At 36.9% G+C, this 21726-nt stretch overlaps 1 protein-coding gene across 2 annotated transcripts in view; it reads right to left on the bottom strand.

The window, feature by feature from the left end:
• Positions 1–21726, bottom strand: part of RELN (reelin) — a 499645-nt gene that overhangs the window by 281117 nt on the left and 196802 nt on the right. For both annotated transcript variants that reach the window (XM_073898696.1, XM_025873239.2), the window contains exon 4: positions 4242–4312. In XM_073898696.1, the coding sequence (XP_073754797.1) occupies positions 4242–4312 (71 nt within the window). The remainder of the gene's footprint in view (positions 1–4241; positions 4313–21726) is intronic.

The following is a 21726-nucleotide window of genomic DNA, read 5'->3' as shown; positions in this document are numbered from 1 at the left end:
CAAGATCCAATTTTTTTTTTTAAAAGACTTTATTTATTTATTTGACAGAGAGAGAGAACACAAGCAGGGGGAGCAGCAGAGGGAGAGGGAGAAGCAGGCTCCCTGATGCGTGGCTTGATACCGGGACCCCAGGATCATGACCTGAGTCAAAGGCAGATGCTTAACCGACTGAGCCACCCAGGCACCATGTCAAGACCCAATTTTCATTTAGCTTAAAATTTAGCTCTAACCCGGGTGATATAGCATCCTACTACTGTGTTTAGCTTCCTCCAACTCCTAATTTCTACAACCCATTCCACCCCCATCCCCAGTTTTCTTTCAAAAACACAGATGGCTCATGTCACCCTCCTGTTTCCCACTTGCCCATAGAACAACATTTAAACTCCCGAGCAAACAGAGGGAACTTTACAACCTGCTCCACTTACCTTCCCAGCTTAGCTGTAATGACCTGCCGGGTAGCTTCCTCTTTCCCAAATCTATTAGACTAGTTTGATTCAACCGTTCATTCATTCATTCAATAAACATTTACTGGGTGCATACAGACATTATGTGAGGCTTTAGCGATTCGGTAATAAAAAGCACAGTCCCTGTCCTCAGGGAGCTTGTATCTAATGGCAGATAAAGCACCTGTGATAATGTTCTTATTATAATATGCAATAAATGGTTGTCAAGGTAAATGAGCTCATGCTGAAGTAAGTGCTTCATTGGAAAGGCAGTGTAATGTAATGGTTAATATCATGGGCTACTGGCCAAAGTGCCTGAGCTCCCGTACCAGCTCTGCCAATTTCTAGCTGTGTGACCTTAAGCAAGTTATTCTCACTGTGTCTTCATTTCATCATCTTTAAAGTGGAGGTCATAATAGTTCCTTCTTCGGAGAGTTGCAGTAAAGATTAAATGAAGTCATGTTTGTAGAATGAATGGGGAGAGTGGAGTCTGGCATATAACAGTGTTGACTGTATTTTCATTTGTATTATTGTTGTACCTTGAGAGGTATGTCCAGGGATTATGTAACCATGTATGAGAGTCCAAGACCAGATTGAGAGGAGCTTGAGGGAGATCAGAGACGATTTTCTTCAGGAGGAGGTAATACCTAAGAAGGGTCTGAAAGCCTGAGTGAGCCAGACAAGCCATATAAAGGTAGTCCAGCCCAAGAAAATGGGGGAACAGGGGGCATAGTGTGTAAATAATATGAAAGTAATGGAGTGAGGTACATTCTGAGAATTTTAAGGTAGAAATGACAGGATGATGAGAAATGAGGTGGGGAGGGGCGCCTGGGTGGTTCAGTTGGTTAAGTGTCTAATTCTTGGTTTCGGCTCAGGTCATGATCTTTTGTGGTCATGGGTTTGAGCCCTGTGTATGGCTCTGTACTCAGCATGGAGTCTGTTTCACATTCTCTCTCTGTCTCCTACCCACTCTCTCAAATAAATATATAAAATCTTTAAAAAAAAAAAAAAGTAATGAGGTGGGGGAGGCAAACTGAAGCCACATTGTAAGGGATTTTCTTTGTATGCTGTGATAAGCAGTAGAGATTTTTACCTTGAAGGTGAACTATTGCCTCCAATTGAGATATTGAAGGGTTTTAAGCAGGGACATGATATAATCATGTTTCCATTTTAGAAAGTTCATTATTGTAGCCCCGATTAGGGTGCCGGAAAGTGGGAGCAGGGAATCCTAAGAGGTGGCTATTAAGCAAAGCCTGAAGGAAATGAAGGGGTGTGATCCAAGGTGGGTCAGTAGAAATGGGAAGGAGATAGATGGAATTCCTCTTCTTTTTTTTCTTAAACTGCTAGTGACCCTTCAGGACTTGCTCCCTGGGGAGCCTTTCCTAAAGCCCCCAGGCAAATGTAGCTGATCTGCCATTTACATCCCACCCCTTGAGAACAGAAATGGGTCTTTCTTTACTTTTATAGCTATATTTATCACTGTGAGCTAAGACAGGGTCTTGTAGATGTTAGATACATGTTTGCAGAATAAAATCCTTCAACGAATGTCTTTTAAGAAGGATCGAGATGGCATACTATCCAAGGCTAGTATGTTTTCTGATCCTTTTACTTTTTTGATATGCTTAGTCACCAACAGTCTTATAATAATAGCTGTCCCCAAGCTTCACAGAGCAAAATTTGCTTTGTTTAAATTGTTTAATTAAAATTAACAAACCTACCAAGTATGTTGTAATTGAAAGGCACTATGCTTTGGTATATACTGATTGTCATTTTTTTCTCTCTCATAAATACATTAAATATTCTCCATCCAATGTATAGGAAATTATAATATGTTAAATTTATGTTATTTTATTTAAGGAGATAATTAATGTTTTAATTAAAAGTAGATAGGTCCAAAATAGATCTATGGTTTATAGCACCAATTATTTCCATTATTCTTGACAGCAGGAAGCCATCATGCTTGTTAGTACTCCTTCCACCCTATCTTGGATGGATTGATATGATTTCAATTGATTAGGTGCTGTTGAAAAGCTCAGTGTTGTCCTTTGGTCCTGGGCTGAATAGCATTTTTAATAACATGCACATCTACCATTGTGTAAATCATATTCGTGTGCAATCTGACTATATAAGGCTTTTTTTTTTAACCCACTGGTTGAGAATTTTTTCCCACTGGTTTTTCTTGGCTTTTTCTTTTCATTTTAAGTGAACCCAATTCCAACAATTCATTTACAATGGAAAAGATTCAAAAATCCAACGCTTAACAGAGATCAGCTTTCAAACACTGTTAAATGTTAATAAAATTAGACCTATCTTTTTCTGACACTATGCATTTTTCAGAACATTAATGTTCACTATGTTATATAGTGTTCTATATTTTCAGTATCGTGAACATTCTCAGTCTGAAAAAAGTTACATCGTAATAGATTTCTTGAGCTTACTACAAAGGCTATCACAGTTTTGCATTCACAAAAGTCACAGTAAAAATCTGCTCAACCCAAGAACACTGATAATATATTTGAAACTATAATTAGAATGGGGTTTTCTGATTCAAGAGTTATATATGTAAGCAATCAGGAGTTTGCCAGTAATAATCATCCAGTATCGCATTACCAAGATAAAGCCATATTGAGGATGTATGTATTACTACAAATAATAAATGGTATTTTCTTAGGCCTTTCAAAAACCAATATAATTTTTCTTCACTTCTTTCCTAAACCCATTAGATTCTCTTTAGCAGAAATAAGATTAGTAGAAATTTCCTTTAAATTCAAAAATCTTAAGTTAACAAATTTCCCAAAAATACCGCTGTGTAAATAAAAATTGATATTATGCCTATGATGATGGTGAAAATGGCATGACTTTAACAAAAAACTGGCTTCAGATGTATTCATTCTCAAATGCTTAAATCAATGAATAGATGCATGACTGAGAAAAACTTGTATTCAGTCTGTCAGCATTTTTTGAATAGTCATATGTCAGGTTCTGGGGAGCCAAAGAGCTCTAAAGGCATAGTTTATGCCTGAGAAGCTCAGTCTCTGATGGGTAATACTCATTTCTTTTCAGAGGGAAATTCTATGTGAAGTGGTAAGTGCTACAGTGAAGACACAAACAGTCAGGTAGAAGCTCAAGAAGTAAAGTGAACAAATTTGTGTTGGGGCATGATCCTGTTTTCCACCTTTTCATGGTGTGTGTGCATATGCGTGTACATGTGTGTGCATGCGCATATAGGCATCTGTGAGTCTGGTATACGTGAAAGTTAGAATGTGTATGAGGCACTCACAAAGTAGAAGTCATTTAATGTGACTACTTAATGTCCACTTAATGTATCTAAAATGATACAGTATCTATCCAAAAATCTGAAATTAATGGTGCACACAGTTGAAACAAGAACATAAATACTGAACACAAGATCATGTTTAAAAGCAATAAACAGAAACATTTTCAATGAAGTTGGCAAGAAATTTAAGTGGTAAATTAAGCAGATACGTTTTTGTAGAATTTTAAAACTACTAAGATTTATATTTCTAGGACAACTAAATGTAATTAGAGAAAAAAATAGAAAAGTAGATAAATTTTCTCTTGGTTTGTTTTGCTTACACTTAGTATTTTCAGAAGTCTACAGATCTTTATCAATAATTACTAAATACGTAATTCTTAGGGATATGAAGGGATCAATAATTCCATTTTTAAAGCATCGTGATCAAGTAATAGTAACGAAATACTTAGTACATAGAACATCAGGCCTACCATGAATAATTTTGACACAACCAACATAGAGGAGTCAGAGATGATTCTTACCTCCTTGTTCACACAGCTGCTGGGCTAAAGCATCTTTGAAAATAATCTGGCCCCTGTGTGTTGCCGTAGCCCTGAAAATGAATAGGAAAGGTTAATCTAAATCTTGTAATAAGTTTGGTGACAATTTAATGTATTTTTAAAACTTTTTGAAAAACCTCATTTTTAAATGCTATTGTATAGATATGATCTTTTAAAAAATGAGTGCATTTGAACAGCGATTCAAATGAACAAGGGCTTAGACCAAGGCCCCTGGGTTGAGAATTATCTTCTGGCTTTCCTTTGTAAAGATATTGTAACATTTGTGGGCTTATTCTGAAAACAGTAGATGTGAGCAAATCCTGCATAGAAGAAAAAGTATGGAAAGGATGCTTATTAAAATTTCTTCCTTGGAAGACTGATATAAAATGTCTTGTGAAGCAATAATGATACTAGCACTGGAGAAAGATGCTCCGAATATACTTTTTTTCTGAAATCAACAGTCACCATAACACATAGAGAATTTAGACAGAGAATTACATTTTTTCAAAAGTATTTTTTTAAAAAATAGGGCTATTCAGAGCTTTCATAATTACAAAATCTGTCATAATAAAATACACCTTTTCTCCCTACAGGGTCTAAGTCACCATTTGAAATAGATATGCATCGTTTACCTCCCCTAATCAGAGCTGTGCACATTCACTGGTGAAAAAATAGCACCCTTGCAGCAGATGTGTTATTCAGTGGCTATAATAGGAACCGCTTTTATTAAAGGAAGACTTATTTATGCCTCATATTTGAGGTATGTTTCCTTAAAAAGAACTTTTCTGGCACAAAATGTATTGTTTGAACAAATTTAAAACAGAAAATCATGGCTCTTGAAGAAAATTAATTTTAGAAAATAAGCCATATGCAAATCTTTTTAATAACTAAAAAGTATTAAAATTAAATCTCAACTTTAGTTCTCCCAAAACCACCTGAAGACAAAAAATAATGTGATTCAGGCATCATTTACTAAAGATGGATTATGTATAAGGCACTGTGCTAGGTCACCAGAGGGCAAAGTTTGGCTTCTGCATTTCCCCCTCTGTTTGTATATCTCTCGGTCAACATTTTATCCTTTGTGGGGCCCACAGGACCTCGTGGCTCCCAACATTCTCCACTTCGGTCTCTATGTGGATGTACCTTCCTCCTCTATGCTGCAGACCTTTCCCATTTCTACTCCCCATTGAACTGTCACTATCATTAGTGTCAGATGCCAGGACCCAACTCTCTAAACATAATCTGACAAACTAAGCCACGCTTAAGTGTTAATGGGCGACACTGCTCCAAGCTAACATATTTCAGCAGTGAGATGGGAAATGTGACACTTTAACACATCCACATCCACACACATACACAATGGCACAATAGTGAGAGCTTTGAATGGTGGAAGGGAGACAGAATTGGAGAAAAAAGTCACTGGGCAGCATTCATCTCACACTGCCTGTGATGTTTGTAAGGTAATCTGCCCTTGTTGTTGCATAATCATTACCAAAATTACTGATAAACAGACATTACCACACTATTTGTTCACATATGTTTATAGGTTTTCCTTTGCTTTTAGCAAGCTGAAAATGAGGAGGACTAAACATAGGGCCAATCCAAGCCATAACCATGGCCTATGGACTCACTCATCAATTATAGGTGTTATGCCCAGAAGGGACATGGGAACTTGATTTACCTAAATACATTTCGTTGTCAAATCTCAATCAAGTCGAGAGCTTCTGAGTTCACACACACCTCTAGCAGGAACACAGCAGTCATAAATGGAAAATTTTAATTTGACATGTGCTTTGGAAGGAACATATTTTCTGAAATCACTAACCACCAAGAAAAGTCCCACAATGTACAGTGTTTAATTGTTCACTGTAGTTGTCTTCTGATTGTGAGTGTAGAACATCCCCACTGTAATATTTCTCACTGGTCCACAAACTTAGTTATCATCTTGCCAGTGTATGTTCCCATGAACACAATGGGGCCAAAGTATCTAGATAAAACTCAGGCAACAGAGGTTTTGCCTTTTCCCCGGAGAGCAGCGATTCTGAAATAGCCTGGTCACTGCACAGCACCTTGTGAATAGTCCACATTGCTTTCTCCATTACTTGGTTTCCTCAGATTTAGTACTTGTTGCTTTCATTCATGTTCTTATTTCTGCTACTTTGGTTCGATGAGGGACTAGGGAATAATTGAAACTGAAGGCTCTTTTATCATCTAGTCAAAATTTCTTCAGCAGTGGTAACTCATTTTTCAAATAAATATATGAAATCTCAGTATATTCCTCTCTTCCTAGCTTTTGAAGTCCTTGGGTTCCCTCCTGCTCATACAGCATGCTCCTCACCACCCATTCCCCAAAACTTCCCCGCACACTTCTCAGGAACTCTCAGGGTCTTAAAGTGGCAGAGTTTGAAAACTACTGAACTAATTCTAGCTCTTTACAGTGCACGGATCAGGGAACTGAAGCCAGTGAGAACATGCTGAAGGGTACACAGCCTGTTAGTGGCAGATAGGACCTGATTCAAGGTCTTGATTTCAGGCGGCGGATTCTTTCCAAGTTTTCAAAATGTGTTCCACAGTGGTGCCTTGGGGTCTCCGTGGGAGTCCAGGGGAGGGTCAGCAGGCACCCCCACTTCAAACCAGAGCACCTGTACTTTATGTGTTCTAAAGTATTTAATATTTGAAGAAAGGGCTCAGCAATTAGAAACTGGCTTGAGAAGCACATCATATGCCCAATGTTATTATCTGAAGTCCACTGCTTGGGAAAAGTTGAAGTAGTAATAATAATAATGTGACTGGAATATATTTATATATATAAACCATTTATGTATGCTTTTATACATGTGTATATACAGACATATACATATATACTTATATATACATTTAAATACACACACATATATGTATCAACACACACACATATACCATGTTTATATACACATATCATTGTTATTATTATTATTATAACACCTGTTAAGAAATGAAATCTACCCTTTGCTAGGTACTATTGTAAGGGCTCTAAATAAATTAGCTCGATTAATCCTGACAACAACTCTACAAAGGCAGATACTATTATTCCCATTTTTCTGGGACACAGAATTATTATGTGATTTGCCTAATGTCACATGACTGATTAAACTCAGGCAGTCTGAGTGTTGGGTCCTTGCTTTTAACCATCACATTAAATTGTCATTGATCTGGTTCAAAGATTTGAAGGTAGCTTTCACTCTCTCTTGCTTTCAGGGCCTGATCTTTAAATTCAGTGGCCTGTGGCTTGTGCTCTCTACTCCAACCCTTAAGCCCATAGCTAAGCCCTTTTATTTAATCTCCTTTTGGACAAACTTCTTTTCTGTTTCCAGCTGGAAATTTGGCCACTTGGCCAGCAACTCTATGGGATTTGCCTTTAAAGACAGCATTTCTCTATTTTTTAAACTTTAATTCCAGTAGAGTTAAGATACAGTGTTATATTGGTTTCAGGTGTAAAACTTAGCATTTCTCTTGATCGCCTTTCCCACAGTACTCTGTGAGTCCCTTGGCTTCTAATCAGCTCATGTTTCCTCCAACAGCCCCCACCACCCCTCATCCACACCACTGCCCAAACCCTGGAGGGATAGGACACAAACACATGTTGAAGATAATTATGACGTGCATCACTTTCTTTACAGACCCTTAAACCCCTTAGATAACATCTTAATATAAAGATTCCCAACCCTCTGGTAGATATATGGTTAATCATTTTAAGGGCCTGCAAATTCACATCTTATCTCGGGGAGAAGAAAGAACAGAACCAGGTGACCAGCAAGAATGCGAGTTCCTCTGCTTTGTACCATGAGATGTTGGCTCCACACTCTCAGGGTGCAGCTGATGTCAATAATGGCAAGCCTACTTTGAACATACTTAGAACTAGGAAATAATTCATGGGTCTACCTACAGAATTATAGCAGTCATTTTTAAAATCTAAGAATATATGTATTTACATAATGACAAATAAATATATCTAAATATCATATATAAACATAAATTTATACATTTAAACATAAAAATGTATTTATATATTATATATACTCAGAAATTGCTAAAAGCACAGTAACTCTCAGAGTCTAGAGACTCAAAAATTGTCCTCCAATTTTTAATCTACACTATATTTTTCTTTTCTTATAAAAATAAACAGCTATGGTAGATGGTGACAGGCCTTATTCATTCTCAGAATTATTTTAGTGTAATTTACAGCTTTCCTTTGGGGACACATCTATCAAATTTGTAGTGCTAATAACTATATTGGCACAACTTCCACTTAATTTTCCCTAAGGAGCAGTAATTTTTCAGAAGAGGTCAGAAAAATCCTCATTGTTCCCTGTTCTGAGGGGGAGACCAAATTTCTCAAACAAGTTTCTAGTAAGTACTTATTACCTTCTTGGGAGATACAGATATTTCTAGAGCAAGTTTGCCAACAAGAATCCCTATTAAATAAGTAATTTAAAAATTCCTTTGGGCTGTTATAATCTATAATTTAAAAGCTCTACAGAGGCACCTGGGTGGCTCAGTTGGTTAACCAACTGCCTTCGGCTCAGGTCACGATCCTGGAGTCCCAGGATCGAGTCCAGCATCGGGCTCCCTGCTCAGCAGGGAGTCTGCTTCTCCCTCTGACTCTCCCCCCAACTCATGTCCTCTCTCTCTCTCCCTCTCATTCTCTCCCTCACAAATAAATAAAATCTTAAAAAACTAAAAAATTAAAAAAATAAAAGCTCTATAGATCCTATCAAATGAAGAAAGTGCATTATGATCACCATATTCAGAGCTCGAAAGAGCCATTGTTATGAATTTAAAGAACACGCCAGATTCTAATTTTAAGTGAAGTCCTAGAGCAGCTGTGTGCTCCAGCCATTTAAGAATTAGTGTATATCCAGAGGAGGCATGATGTTGAAGCTCAGTGTCTAGAATCAGGAAGACCAGCGTTTAAACACAGTACGCTGCCACTTACAAGCTAGCTGAGTTTGCCCAACTTCTTTGATCACTCTAGGATTCAGATTACTTACATGAAGATAGGGCTAATAATAATAATTATTATTTAAATATATTAATATTCACTCTTCAGGTGCTTACAGTCTCTCTACCTAAACAGATTTAAAGCTTCTGGAATAGTAGGAGTAGTTAATTAAAACGAAAATATCCCCCATATGGCACATGTCATAATGACTTCAACATTTGAAGGAATCAAAACTATACTTTCCAGTTCACAATTCATTTCCAATGTGCAATATTGCCAACCAGTTTCCAAAACTGGAATAAAACAGGGGCTTAATATAGTTGTTACAATGCCTACTGAAGTGTACTGTTTCTTTATTTCATTTTGCTCACAAATTACTTAAAGAATCATTTTAAACCTAGGGCAACCCAGTAGCAGGCTTCTTTTCCCACCATTTTCTCCTGCTTTACCAATGAGTTCTAATATGTTACTGTGCCTTGTCCATTCACAGTTGGAAGGTCATTCATTAAGCAGCATCTGATGTTAACCACCCACCAGGAAATGTTACTAAATATGTGGAACATAGGAAAGGAGAGAGGTGATCTGAATTTGGTAAATTTGACATTCAAAGGAATCAGTTCACTTGAAAAGATTCTTGCCCCCTTTCATCAGCAAATTACTGTACTTATTAGGTTGCGGCCACAGCTTGACCCTTATTAAAACAAGAAAAAAGTCCCAAATTCTTTAAAACATATAAAAAGGAGTAATGAATAACTTTAGGGAGAAATTTTTTTATATTAAACTCTCAAACTATGGCAAGGCCATTGCAAAATGGTAAAAGTTTGTGAATGTTTTCATAATGCTTTTGCTTTTCAAAGTTTTACTGCTCTCTTTTTTATTTTTTATCATTTTTAAGATTTATTTATTTATTTATTTATTTATTTTAGAGAGAGAGAGAGAGCACATGTGTGAGAGTGGGGGAAGGGGCAGAGGGAGAGAATCTTCAAGCAGACTCCCTGCTGAGTGCAGAGGCAGACACAGGGCTCAATCCCACAACCCATCAGATCATGACCTGAGCTGAAACCAAGAGTCAGATGCTTAACTGACTGAGCCACCCGTGTGCCCCTGCTCTCTTTTTTATAATTACATCTTTTATTCCTAAGCCGTACCATTTTTTCTGACTATCAAATGTATAAATATTTCCTTCCCTTTAAAACAAGTTTCAGCATTAATGATACTATCCAGTAATCACAAGGTCTATGTGTTCTTAAAGACCACCAAACTCTTAACTATCAAATTTATTAACTATTAACTCTCAAATTTACCCTTCTTCTCCATCTCCACAGCCACTATTTTAATTCAAGATTTAATAATTTGTCATCTGGTAAACTGCGATACTCTCTTGATTGGAATACCCCTCCAGACTGACCCCCATGCCAATCCAACTTTCACATTGTGCCAATTTTCTGGCTAAAATTGCTTGAAATCCTTCTGTGGCTCTCTATCACTTAAAGGATTCTGTCAAATTTCTTAGAATGGCCTAAAAGGTTCTTCAGGATCTGGTCCCTGCTCACATGTCCAGCCTCATCTCTCACCACACCATGCAACTGAGTAGTTGAGTAGTTCTCACAGGTTCCAGAATGTATGACTTCTCTCATGGCCCCAAGATTCCTCATGTTCTGTCCCTTGTGCATGGAAGTCTCTTGACAAAACTTTTATTCTTTCTCTAAAATTTATCCAAGAATCAGTCAGCCAGCTATCTTTCCCTGGATGAAACTGACTCCAGAGGAAAAGGAGCTAATGTCACCCCAGCCTGCAACTTGCAGACCCCATGGGGCCCTGAGTGAGCTGTTCTTCCAAGCTCCCTGTAGCTTGGAGCTTATGCTGGTCCTTCCAGAGCCTAGGGAAGCCACTTGTACCTTCATGGCCTTCACAATGCCTCCTCAGCTACCTGGTGTGTGAGACAATGCAGCCTGGGAAGCAAGAACAACAGCCTAAGGCAAGGATGGAATGTACTCCTTGTCCCTGTCTAAGCCTGTGGCTGGCATGCAGCCTCTTCCCCCAGTGTCCCATTCTAGACACGTCCAGAAGGTTTGCCACGACAGACATCACTAATCAAGCACAGCATTCTTTGTAATGGAACCCAGACACAGCCTATCTCCCTACCCACAACCCTAGGCTCTAAGCAGCCCCTGTGTTTATTCAGAGTTAGTACATAACATGTAGCCTGCTTAGCATTTCTGGCCTGAGGACACCTCAGGGGTGATGGGACCTGGGCAGAGCCCCAGCACAGACAGTGCAGTCAAAGGGGAGGACTCAGTCCTGGTGCTGGAAAGCCATGAGCTCTTCGAGGACCTACATGTACCTACCTGATGAAAATCAAACTGCATATATTATTGAGAGGAAGTCTCTATTGACCTAAGTAGTGAAAGAATAACAAGGTCAAAAGAGAAAAACTGAGTGTTGGGTTTGGGGCTGTCCCATGTGAACAGAATAAAGCAAAAAATAGTTATTAAAGAGAAGTCTGAGTGTCTTAAAAGAAAAAGGATGCTTTTATCTCTTTAAGGAGAGAGGTTGTTGGCCTATAGTTAGATTTCTGGGATGAATTACAAGCACAGATATAGAAGCACAAAATACTCTTCCAGAAAATTTAGCAGAAAGCATTGAAAAGAAAGTTCATTGTTTATAACAGGAGTTTAATCTCCATTAAAAAGTGAGCAAGGCATCACTGAAAAAGATGCCATGAATGATCTTCCTTACCCAATTCAAAGACTTTCAGAGGTCTTTGGCATATTGAATCAGTAGTGGGAATTTTCCAAAGGATAACTACAACTTGGAATTCAATTTGAAAGTCCGTGAGAAAAAAAAAGACAAGACAGGAAAGCAAGGAAAAGAAAAAAAGAAAAATGAAAAAAGTGTGCGTTTACAAGAAAAAAGCCATTTTCTGTACTATTAGATCCAGCCCACGCAGAAAAAATTTCTCCCAAAAGGGTATTGATAATATAGATCTTACACCTTTGTGTTTATACATAGTAGTTTTTAAAGTATGCATTTGTGTTCTGTTGCCATAATTAATTTTGATATTTTAGTGTGCGAAAAGCGATTTCAGGAATGGAAACCCAACTAATAACTTATGAATCTGACTGGAGATAGTTTGACTTGAGACCAGGCCCAAAATCTCCATTTGCTCTTTTCTGAAATGGATAATTTTTCCACAACAATTTTATGTTTGCAATTTCTGGGAGTGTCTTCCTATACATGTCAAAAGAAATTCACCAGCTTCCCAGAAGAGATGTGGGTCATGATGTGTGATCACACTGCGTGCATATGTGGAAATTTGGCAATGCATAGATGGTCTACACTCATCTGGCCATCAAGCTGAAGGTGAAGTGGGGGTCAGAAAACATGATCCAGACACACAGCAATGGTAGCACCAAGGACAGGAAGCTGCTGCTGAAGGCCCAGCAGATACTATAGGACAATAAGACCAAGATTGACATCATCTGCATGCAGCTCCACCAGGCACTATAGGCAGGCTAGCTGGAGAGCCAGACAGCCCCAGGTGAGGCCCAAGGGAGTCCAGACCTGGGGGCCATGGAGCTGCACATTCATGCACTGAGACACCACTGCCAAGTGGAACATGCAGCGGCCAAGGGTACCAAGAATCACTGGTGATACTGTATGCATTCAGTCAAATGTAGCTGGAACTCCGATTCTCACTTAGTGTTTTCAATAATTGCTATGTGATACTGCATTGCAATAAAGAATAATCGTTTTGGTGAAAAAGCACTGATAGAAGCAGAATATATGACGCAAACATTTATGACTGGCAGAGTTTTTATCTTTCTTCACTTTGTAGATCAACAACAAAGTGGATCTAGGGAGAGAAGACACCTCTAAGCAGATAAAACCATGTTTTGTTTTGTCAATGCGCAAAAGGATTGCTCTCATTAACTATTAAAAGAAGCAGAAATGCCAAATTTCTCAGGAGTGATCAGAGAATTTTAGAATAAGGGAAGGCTGATTGGACTGATTCATATATCAAGAAGGATTATACCCAGGCGCCAAACATCTGTCAAAAGCTCCCAACTCACATGCGAGGTTTCTAAAACTGAAAGGAGGAGTGCTATATGCCATGATAAAGGACTTTTTATTGTCTAATTTCTAAATAGCTTCATATGAGCTTTATCAGCAACTTGCCTGGTTTAGAAAACCACAAGTAATAGATCCTTGATTATAAACAACAAAAAACATGTACAATTTTTGTTATTAAAATGATCATGTTATCTCTGCCTCCTAAATAATTCAACAAGCCCTTAAGGATTATGAATCTGATGAGGTGCTAAGATACTAGCCTGCTCTAGCCTGCTCACAGTCTGGCCCTGTTGACAGAGGGAGGGTGCTCAGCAAATATTTTTTTAGTTAATTTGAACTTTGTCTTCCTACTAGGCTATATGTACCCTAGACATAGGGATTTTTATCTATTTTTTTTCCTATATTGGTACTCAGTGCTTGACATACAGTAGCCTTACAGTAAATGTTTGTGGAATATGTGATTAGTCTGTGTTATGTTTATTATATAATGTTAAATGCTTTAATAACTAATTGGTAAATTCTCACATAAGAAACACATAAGAAAAAGATGATTAGGTGGTAATAATAAATGGTCACAATAAACATTATTATAGGCAAGATTTAGCTCAGAAATCAAATCAGATAACAGTAAGAATAATAAAAGTAATAACCTAATGCATTTGCTTGACCACTGCAAAATGTTTTCACCATTTAACATCTTCCAGAGTTTTCTTAAACCACTCATATCCCAGAAATGCCTTCCAAAACTTCACAATAAAAAGAGTTTTCATATCACCTTTTTAAAATTTTTTATTGTTATGTTAATCACCATACATTACATCATTAGTTTTTGATGTAGTGTTCCATGATTCATTGTTTGTGCATAATACCCAGTGCTCCACGCAGAACATGCCCTCTTTAATACCCATCACCAGGCTAACCCATCCCCCCACCGCCCTCCCCTCTAGAACCCTCAGTTTGTTTTTCAGAGTCCATCGTCTCTCATGGTTCGTCTCCCCCTCTGATTTACTCCCCTTCATTCTTCTCCTCCTGCTATCTTCTTCTTTTTTTTTTTCTTAACATATATTGCATTATTTGTTTCAGAGGTACAGATCTGTGATTCAATAGTCTTGCACAATTCACAGCGCTCACCATAGCACATGCCCTCCCCAATGTCTATCACCCAGCCACCCCATCCCTCCCACACCCCCACCACTCCAGCAACCCCCAGTTTGTTTCCTGAGACTAAGAATTCCTCGTATCAGTGAGGTCATATGATACATGTCTTTCTCTGATTGACTTATTTCACTCAGCATAACACCCTCCAGTTCCATCCACGTTGTTGCAAATGGCAAGATCTCATTCCTTTTGATGGCTGCATAATATTCCATTGTGTATATATACCACATCTTCTTTATCCATTCATCTGTCGATAGACATCTTGGCTGTTTCCACAGTTTGGCTATTGCGGACATTGCTGCTATAAACATTGGGGAGCACATACCCCTTCGGATCCCTACATTTGTATCTTTGTGGTAAATACCACCTTTTTAAATCACTAAGATTCATCAAAGAAATGTACTTAAGTGGCTCTGCTGTTTTAAACACCTTTTAACTAAGTAAGCCTTGTGTTAATTTGCCTCAGAGGCATCCTTAGGAAAGACAAGGACAAAACTGGTAAAATAGTTTGTCAATTCCAAACAACACCTTAGTAAAAATTATATTATTCACTGGATAGTGAATTAAAGAGTCTGCATATTTGTGAAAACACTAATGCAAAGTATTTAGGTGCCACTAGTCAGTGGACTGATAGAAAGAGTATAAGTTTCAGACAAAAGAATGGAGGTTGCCAAAAAAAAAAAGAATGGAGGCTGCATTCTAGGTCTGGCACTCATTCTCCCCATGACATATGCCATATCACTTGTATGTCTCATTTTCTTGATTTATAAAATAACTTGATTGCATTGGGTAACTTCTAACAGTAAATCTGGAATCAGAACAAACATTTTGGGTTTGTACCACAGCTCAATGGCTTATGTTGACCTTAGATAAGTATTATTTTTCAAAAGAGGACTTTAAAAGTTGCACTTTCTATTTTTCAGGGCTGTGGTGAAAATCGGAAGAGTTCAACTCCATAAAAAGATAGGGGGAAAAAATGTGAAGAATTATAATGATGATGTTCTAACTGGTCATTTCAGAAAATATTGGCACAAACACGAAAGGGAATTTTTATTTTTTTTAAAGATTTTATTTATTTATTTGACAGAGAGAGAGAGGGAGAGAGAGAGCACAAGCAGGGGGAGTGGCAGGCAGAGGGAGAAGCAGGCTTCCTGCTGAGCAAGGAGCCCAATGTAAGACTTGATCCCAGGACCCTGGGATCATGACCTGAGCTGAAGGCAGATGCTTAACTGACTGAGCCAGCCAGGCATCCCAGAAAGGGAATTTTTAAAAAATCCCTCCACTCTTACCACTTTTATTCAACACAGTACTAGAAGTCCTAGCCACAGCAATCAGACAAGAAAAAGAAAGAAGAGGCATTCATATCGGTAAAGAAGAAGTTAAACTGTCACTATTTGCAGATGACATGATACTATTCATAGAAAATCCTAAAGACACCACCAAAAAACTAGAAGTAATAAATTCAGTGACGTGGCTGGATACAAAATTAATACCCAGAAATTGGTAGTGTTTCTATACACTAAAAATGAAATCATAGAAAGAGAAATTAAAAAAACAAAAACAAAAACAAAAAAACCATGCACCCCATTTACAATTGCACCAAAAGTAATAAAATATTTGGAATAAACTTAAAGAGGTGAAAGACAATAAAACACTGAAGAAAGAAATTAAAGATGACACAAATAAATGGAAAAATATTCCATACTCCTGGATTAGAGAGATCAATATTGTCCAATGTCCATATTGTCCAAAGTAATCTGCAGATTCAATGTAATCTCTATCAAAATACCAACAGCATTTTTCAGGGGGGCCTGGGTGGCTCAGCTGGTTAAGTGTCTGCCTTCAGCTTGGGTCATGGTCCCAGTGTCCTGGGATCGAGGCCCATGTCGGCAGCAGGGAGCCCACCTCTCCCTTTCCTCTCCTGCTCAGCCGGGAGCCTGCCTCTCCTTCTCCTCCCCATACATGCTCTCTCTCTCAAATAAATTAACAACAACAAAAATACCAACGGCATTTTTCACAAAACTGGATCAAATAATAAAATTTGTATGGAACCACAGAAGAGCCCAAATAGCCAACGCAATCTTGAAAAAGAAGAACAAAACTGAAGGTATCACAATCCCAGATTTCAAGATATACTACAAACCTGTAGCAATCAAAACAGTATGGTACTAGCACAAAAACAGACACATAGATCAATGGAACAGAATAGAGACCCCAAAATAAACCCACATTTACATGGTCAATTAATCTATGGCAAGGAGTGCTTGCTTCACATATACTAATCTATGGCAAAGGAGGCACGAATACACAATGAGGAAAAGACAGTCTTTTCAACAAATGGTTCTGGGAAAACTGGACAGGTAGCTACATACAAAGGAATGAAACTGGACTACTTTCTAACACCATACACACAAAAACTCAAAATAGATTAAAGACCTAAACATGAGCCCTGAAACCATAAAAATCCTAGAAGAGAACACAGACAGTAATCTCTCTAACAGTCGCCAAAGCAGTATTTTTCTAGATATGTCTCCGGAGGCAAGGAAAACAAAAGCAAAAATAAACTATTGGGACATATCAAAATAAAAAGCTTTTGCACAGCAAAGGAAACCATAAAGAAAACAAAAAGACAACTTACTGAATGGGAGAAGATACTTGTAAATGATATATCCAGTAAGGGGTTACTATCCAAAACATATAAAGAACTGATACAACTGAATACCAAACAAACAATCTAATTAAAAAATGGGCAGAAGACCTGAATACTTTTCCAAAGAAGACAGACAGATGGTCAGCAGACACATGAAAAGATGCTAAACATCACTCTTCATCAGGGAAATGCAAATCAATGAGGTTTCACCTCAACCTGTTAGAATGGCTAAAATCAAGAAGACAAGAAACAACAAGTATTGATGAGGATGTGGAGAAAAAGGAACCCTTGTGCACTGTTGGTAGGAATATAAATTAGTACAGCCACTGTGGAAAACAGTTTGGAGGTTCCTCAAAGAATTAAAAATAGAAATACCATGTTATCCAATAATTCCACTATTGGGTATTTACCCAGGGAAAATGGAAACAAGAACTCAAAAAGATATATGCATCCTTATGTTTATGGCAGCATTATTTACAATAGCCAAGACATGGAAGCAACCTAAGTGTCCATCAATAGACGAATGGATGAGGAAAATGCAGTATATGTATACAATGGAATATTACACAGCCATAAAGAATGAGATTATTCCATTTGCAACTGCATGGCTGGACCTAGAGGGTATTATGTTAAGTGAAATGAGTCAGACTGAGAAAGACAAATACCATAGGATTCCACTCATAAATGGAATCTTAAAAAAATGAATAAACAAAAAGCAGAATCAGAACTATATATACAGAGAACAAACTGATGGTTGCCAGTGAAGAAATGGGCAAAATGGGTGAGGGGGAAAGGGAAATACAGGCCTCCGGTTATGGAATGAGTAAGCCACATGAAAAAAAGCATAACATAAAGAATATAGTCAATGATATTGTAATAGTGATGTAATGGGACAGATGGTAGCTCTACTTATGGTGAACATAGCATAATGTATAAACTTGTAAAATCACTAAATTGTACTCCTGAAATTAATGTAACATTGTGCACTAACAACACTTAAAAAAAAATCCCAAAGTATTTAGGATGAAAAGTCATCCCCTTACCCTCAGAAAATAAGACTATAAACTCTAAAATGTTTTATGACTGTGACAAAGCTGATGGAAGCTCTAATAAAAAGTAGGATATCTAACCTAATTAATCATAACAAATTAGGACAATATTGGTATATTCTTGTAAAACAATTCTGCAGAAGTATATACAAAGGTTACTTTGTAGAAAAACAAGCTTTTAATTATTTTTTCTGTTACAGAAATAATGTCTGCATTATGAGAATTTAAAAATATACAAAAGGATTAGTGTGAAAATAAAATTACTCATATTCATATCCAGGAGAGAGAATCATTATTAACATTTTAGTAAACTATATTCTAGCTTTTTAAATTAATTCATGAATATAAAGTTTTTAGAAAATTGTTTGCCTGGGGGGCCTGGGTGGCTTAGTCTGTTAAGCGTCTGCCCTTGGCTCAGGTCATGATCTCGGGGTCCTGGGATCAAGTCCCACATCAGACTCCCTGCTCATCAGAGAATCTGCTTGTCCCTCTCCCTTTGCCCTTCCCCCATTCATGCTCTCTCTCAAATAAATAAATAAAATCTTTTAACAAAAAGAAGCTTGCTTGCTTAAAAAGTTTCTATTCCTTAATATTTAATATTTATTATATTAATATATTATTATATTATATATTATTTATATTATATTATATATTATTCCTATACCATTAAATATTTTTAGAGCAAGATTGTTAAAAGCTACATAATGTTCCACTGTATAGCTATAGCATAGTTTCTTTAACTATTGTACTATTGTTGGAATTGTATTTGTTTCTATTTTTTAAATATTTTAAATAATGAAGTATATAAATCGGACCATATCTTTAATTTCTTCCCCAGCTTTACTGATATAACTGACACACAACACTGCATAAATTTAAGGTGTACAACATGTTGATTTGAAACATTTATACACTGCACAATAATTACCATGATAGCATTAGCTAACACCTCCATTCTGTCCTATAATTACCATTTCTTTTTTACGGTGAGAATATTTAAGATCTACTCTCTTGGCAACATTCAAGTATATGATACAGTATTGTTAGCTGTAATTACTATGCTGTACATTAGATCCTCAGAACTTGTTAATTTTATAACTGCAAGTTTGTTCCCTTTGGCCTCTATTTCCTCATTTCCTCTACCCAATGACCCCTGGTAATTACCATGCCACTCTCTGTTTCTCTGAGCTAGACATTTTGCACACATCTTGTATTTTACGATGGATTTCCAGGACCGGGATAATGAAATTCAGGGCATAAACACGAAGGCCATAATTCCAAACACCATATAAAGAAAGGTAGATTTGTCCTCCAGTATCCCAGAGAGCACCCACCCCCAGAGAGCACCCACCCCACAATACTCCTGGTGGCATTGAGCGTTATCAGTCTATAGTTTCATTCTAAAGGTGTCATGTTACTTTTAATTTCCATCCCACTGATTATTAGTAGGATACTTTGCATGTTTGTTGGTTACATTTTTCAGTTTTGGGGAATTAACTATTCATGTCCTTGCCCATTTTGCCACAGGTTTTAATGTTTTTCTAACCAACTTACAAGAACTCTTTAAATGTGAAGTCTACTAACTCTATGCTATATATTTCTTACCAATATTTTCTATGCAGTTTATAATTAGTCTTTTATTATATTTTATTATATTTATGGGTTTTTTATAAAAAATTTTAAATTTTCATGTAATCAGATCTTTCAGTCAATTCCCTTCTAATTTTTTCCAGGCTTTTCACACTTAGAAGCTCTTCCCCCTTCTAAACTCAGTTGAACAGATACATACATGCATTTTCTCCTGGGAATTTTTTCTATTCATCTGGAATTTATTTTGGCATATGGGCATTCAGTGGAGATTCAAATTTATTTTTCTCATTTATTTAAAAAATTTCCTTACATATTTTATTGAACAATTTTTTATCAACCTTATTATAGATACTTTCCTATATTATGTTTTCATTATATATCACAGTTATTTCCTGAATTATCTATACATTTCCATTGATGTGAAAGGCTTCAATAAATTTCTACACTAAAAACTTTCCACAATAAACTCAATTATATGGATAGCGTAGTCAGGGAATTGGGAATAATGTTTTTTTTTCATGATTTCTGACTTTAACAGAAATAAACAGTGCTTATATTAGCCATAATTAAATTATACTCATGAAGTGGAAATGCATAGTGAAACTTTCAAATCTGTAGAGTATGCTTATTTCTAGTTGTTAAACATCCATTGATTCAGATAATTTTAGGCAATAATTCCTATGGCAGTTTGAGAAGACAAAATATGTCTTCAAAATATGTCAGCTAAGCATTTATGTGGATAAAGTGTAATGAATTTCAGAAAAATATAATAATTCGGAGCCTTCTTCTCTAAAAATACTGAATCAGGGGTGCCTGGGTAGTGCAGTCCACCAACTCTTGGTTTCGGCTCAGATCATGATCTTGGGATCATGGGATCAAGCCCTGCATTGGACTCTGACTTCAGCATGGAGTCTGCTTAGGATTCTCTGCCCCTCCCCTGCCTCCACTCCTCTAGCTCCTCTCTCTCAAATAAATAAATAAATCTTTAATAAATAAATAAATAAACTGAATCAGAGAGAATCTGAAATTAAGATACATATGAGGTACAATATGGGGGGGCTAAAAATGGCAATATAGGAAGAACACCTCTGGTATGAAGGGCTGGACAGCCAACTACTTCCTGTGCATTATAAGCATTATCAAGAAACTGAAAACCAACAAGCATGAAGAGAAGATCCTAAAAGCTCCCAGGCAAAGAAAATACAATAACTTTCAAAATAAGAATAAAACTGTGTCACTTTCATGTTCTCACAGAAAGCCTTTGAAATTTTCAGAGTATTATTTTTAATCTGGAATTCTATTTCTAGCCAATCTATCATCAAATGTAAGGAATCAAACATTGCAGTCCCAAGGTATAATCTCTCAGGAAGCAATTGAGAAAGTGCTCTAGGAAAAATAACGGAGTAAATTAAGAAAGAGAAGAAATAATTAAAAATGAAAAGCTGTTCAAGAAGGAAAAAATCATAGTACACTGTTTGGTTCTGCAGTGAATAATATTTATATAATCATTGACTGAAACACTGATGACTGATTTTATTTAAAAATGTGATATATTTATATTGGAAGGATATGAGGAGAGGGGCAGAGGCAGAAGGAGAAGCCGACTCCCCGCTGAGCAGGGAGCCTGACATGGGGCTCCATCCCAGGACCCTTAGATCATGACGTGAGCCGAAGGCAGATGCTTAACCGACTGAGCCACCCAGGCGCCTCTTATTATATGATATTTAAAACATCTTTGTCAAAAATAGAATTTAAATTAAAAATAAATGAATATCAAAGCAAGCAGAAGGAAAGAAATAATAAAGATTAAAGAAGATATGAATAAAAAAGAGAACAGAAAAATACTAGAGAAAATCAATGAAGCCAAAAGTTGGTTCAATGAAAAGAACAACAAAATTGACAAATTGTTTGCTAGAGTGAAAGAAAGAAAGAAAGAAAGAAAGAAAGAAAGAAAGAAAGAAAGAA

Source organism: Callorhinus ursinus, unplaced genomic scaffold (genome assembly GCF_003265705.2).
Source record: "Callorhinus ursinus isolate GAN/ISIS: 27379988/994484 unplaced genomic scaffold, GSC_fseal_2.0 scaffold12, whole genome shotgun sequence".
NCBI lineage: Eukaryota > Metazoa > Chordata > Mammalia > Carnivora > Otariidae > Callorhinus > Callorhinus ursinus.
Note: the sequence above shows the minus strand (reverse complement) of the source record. Positions and strands in the feature narration are given on the sequence as shown.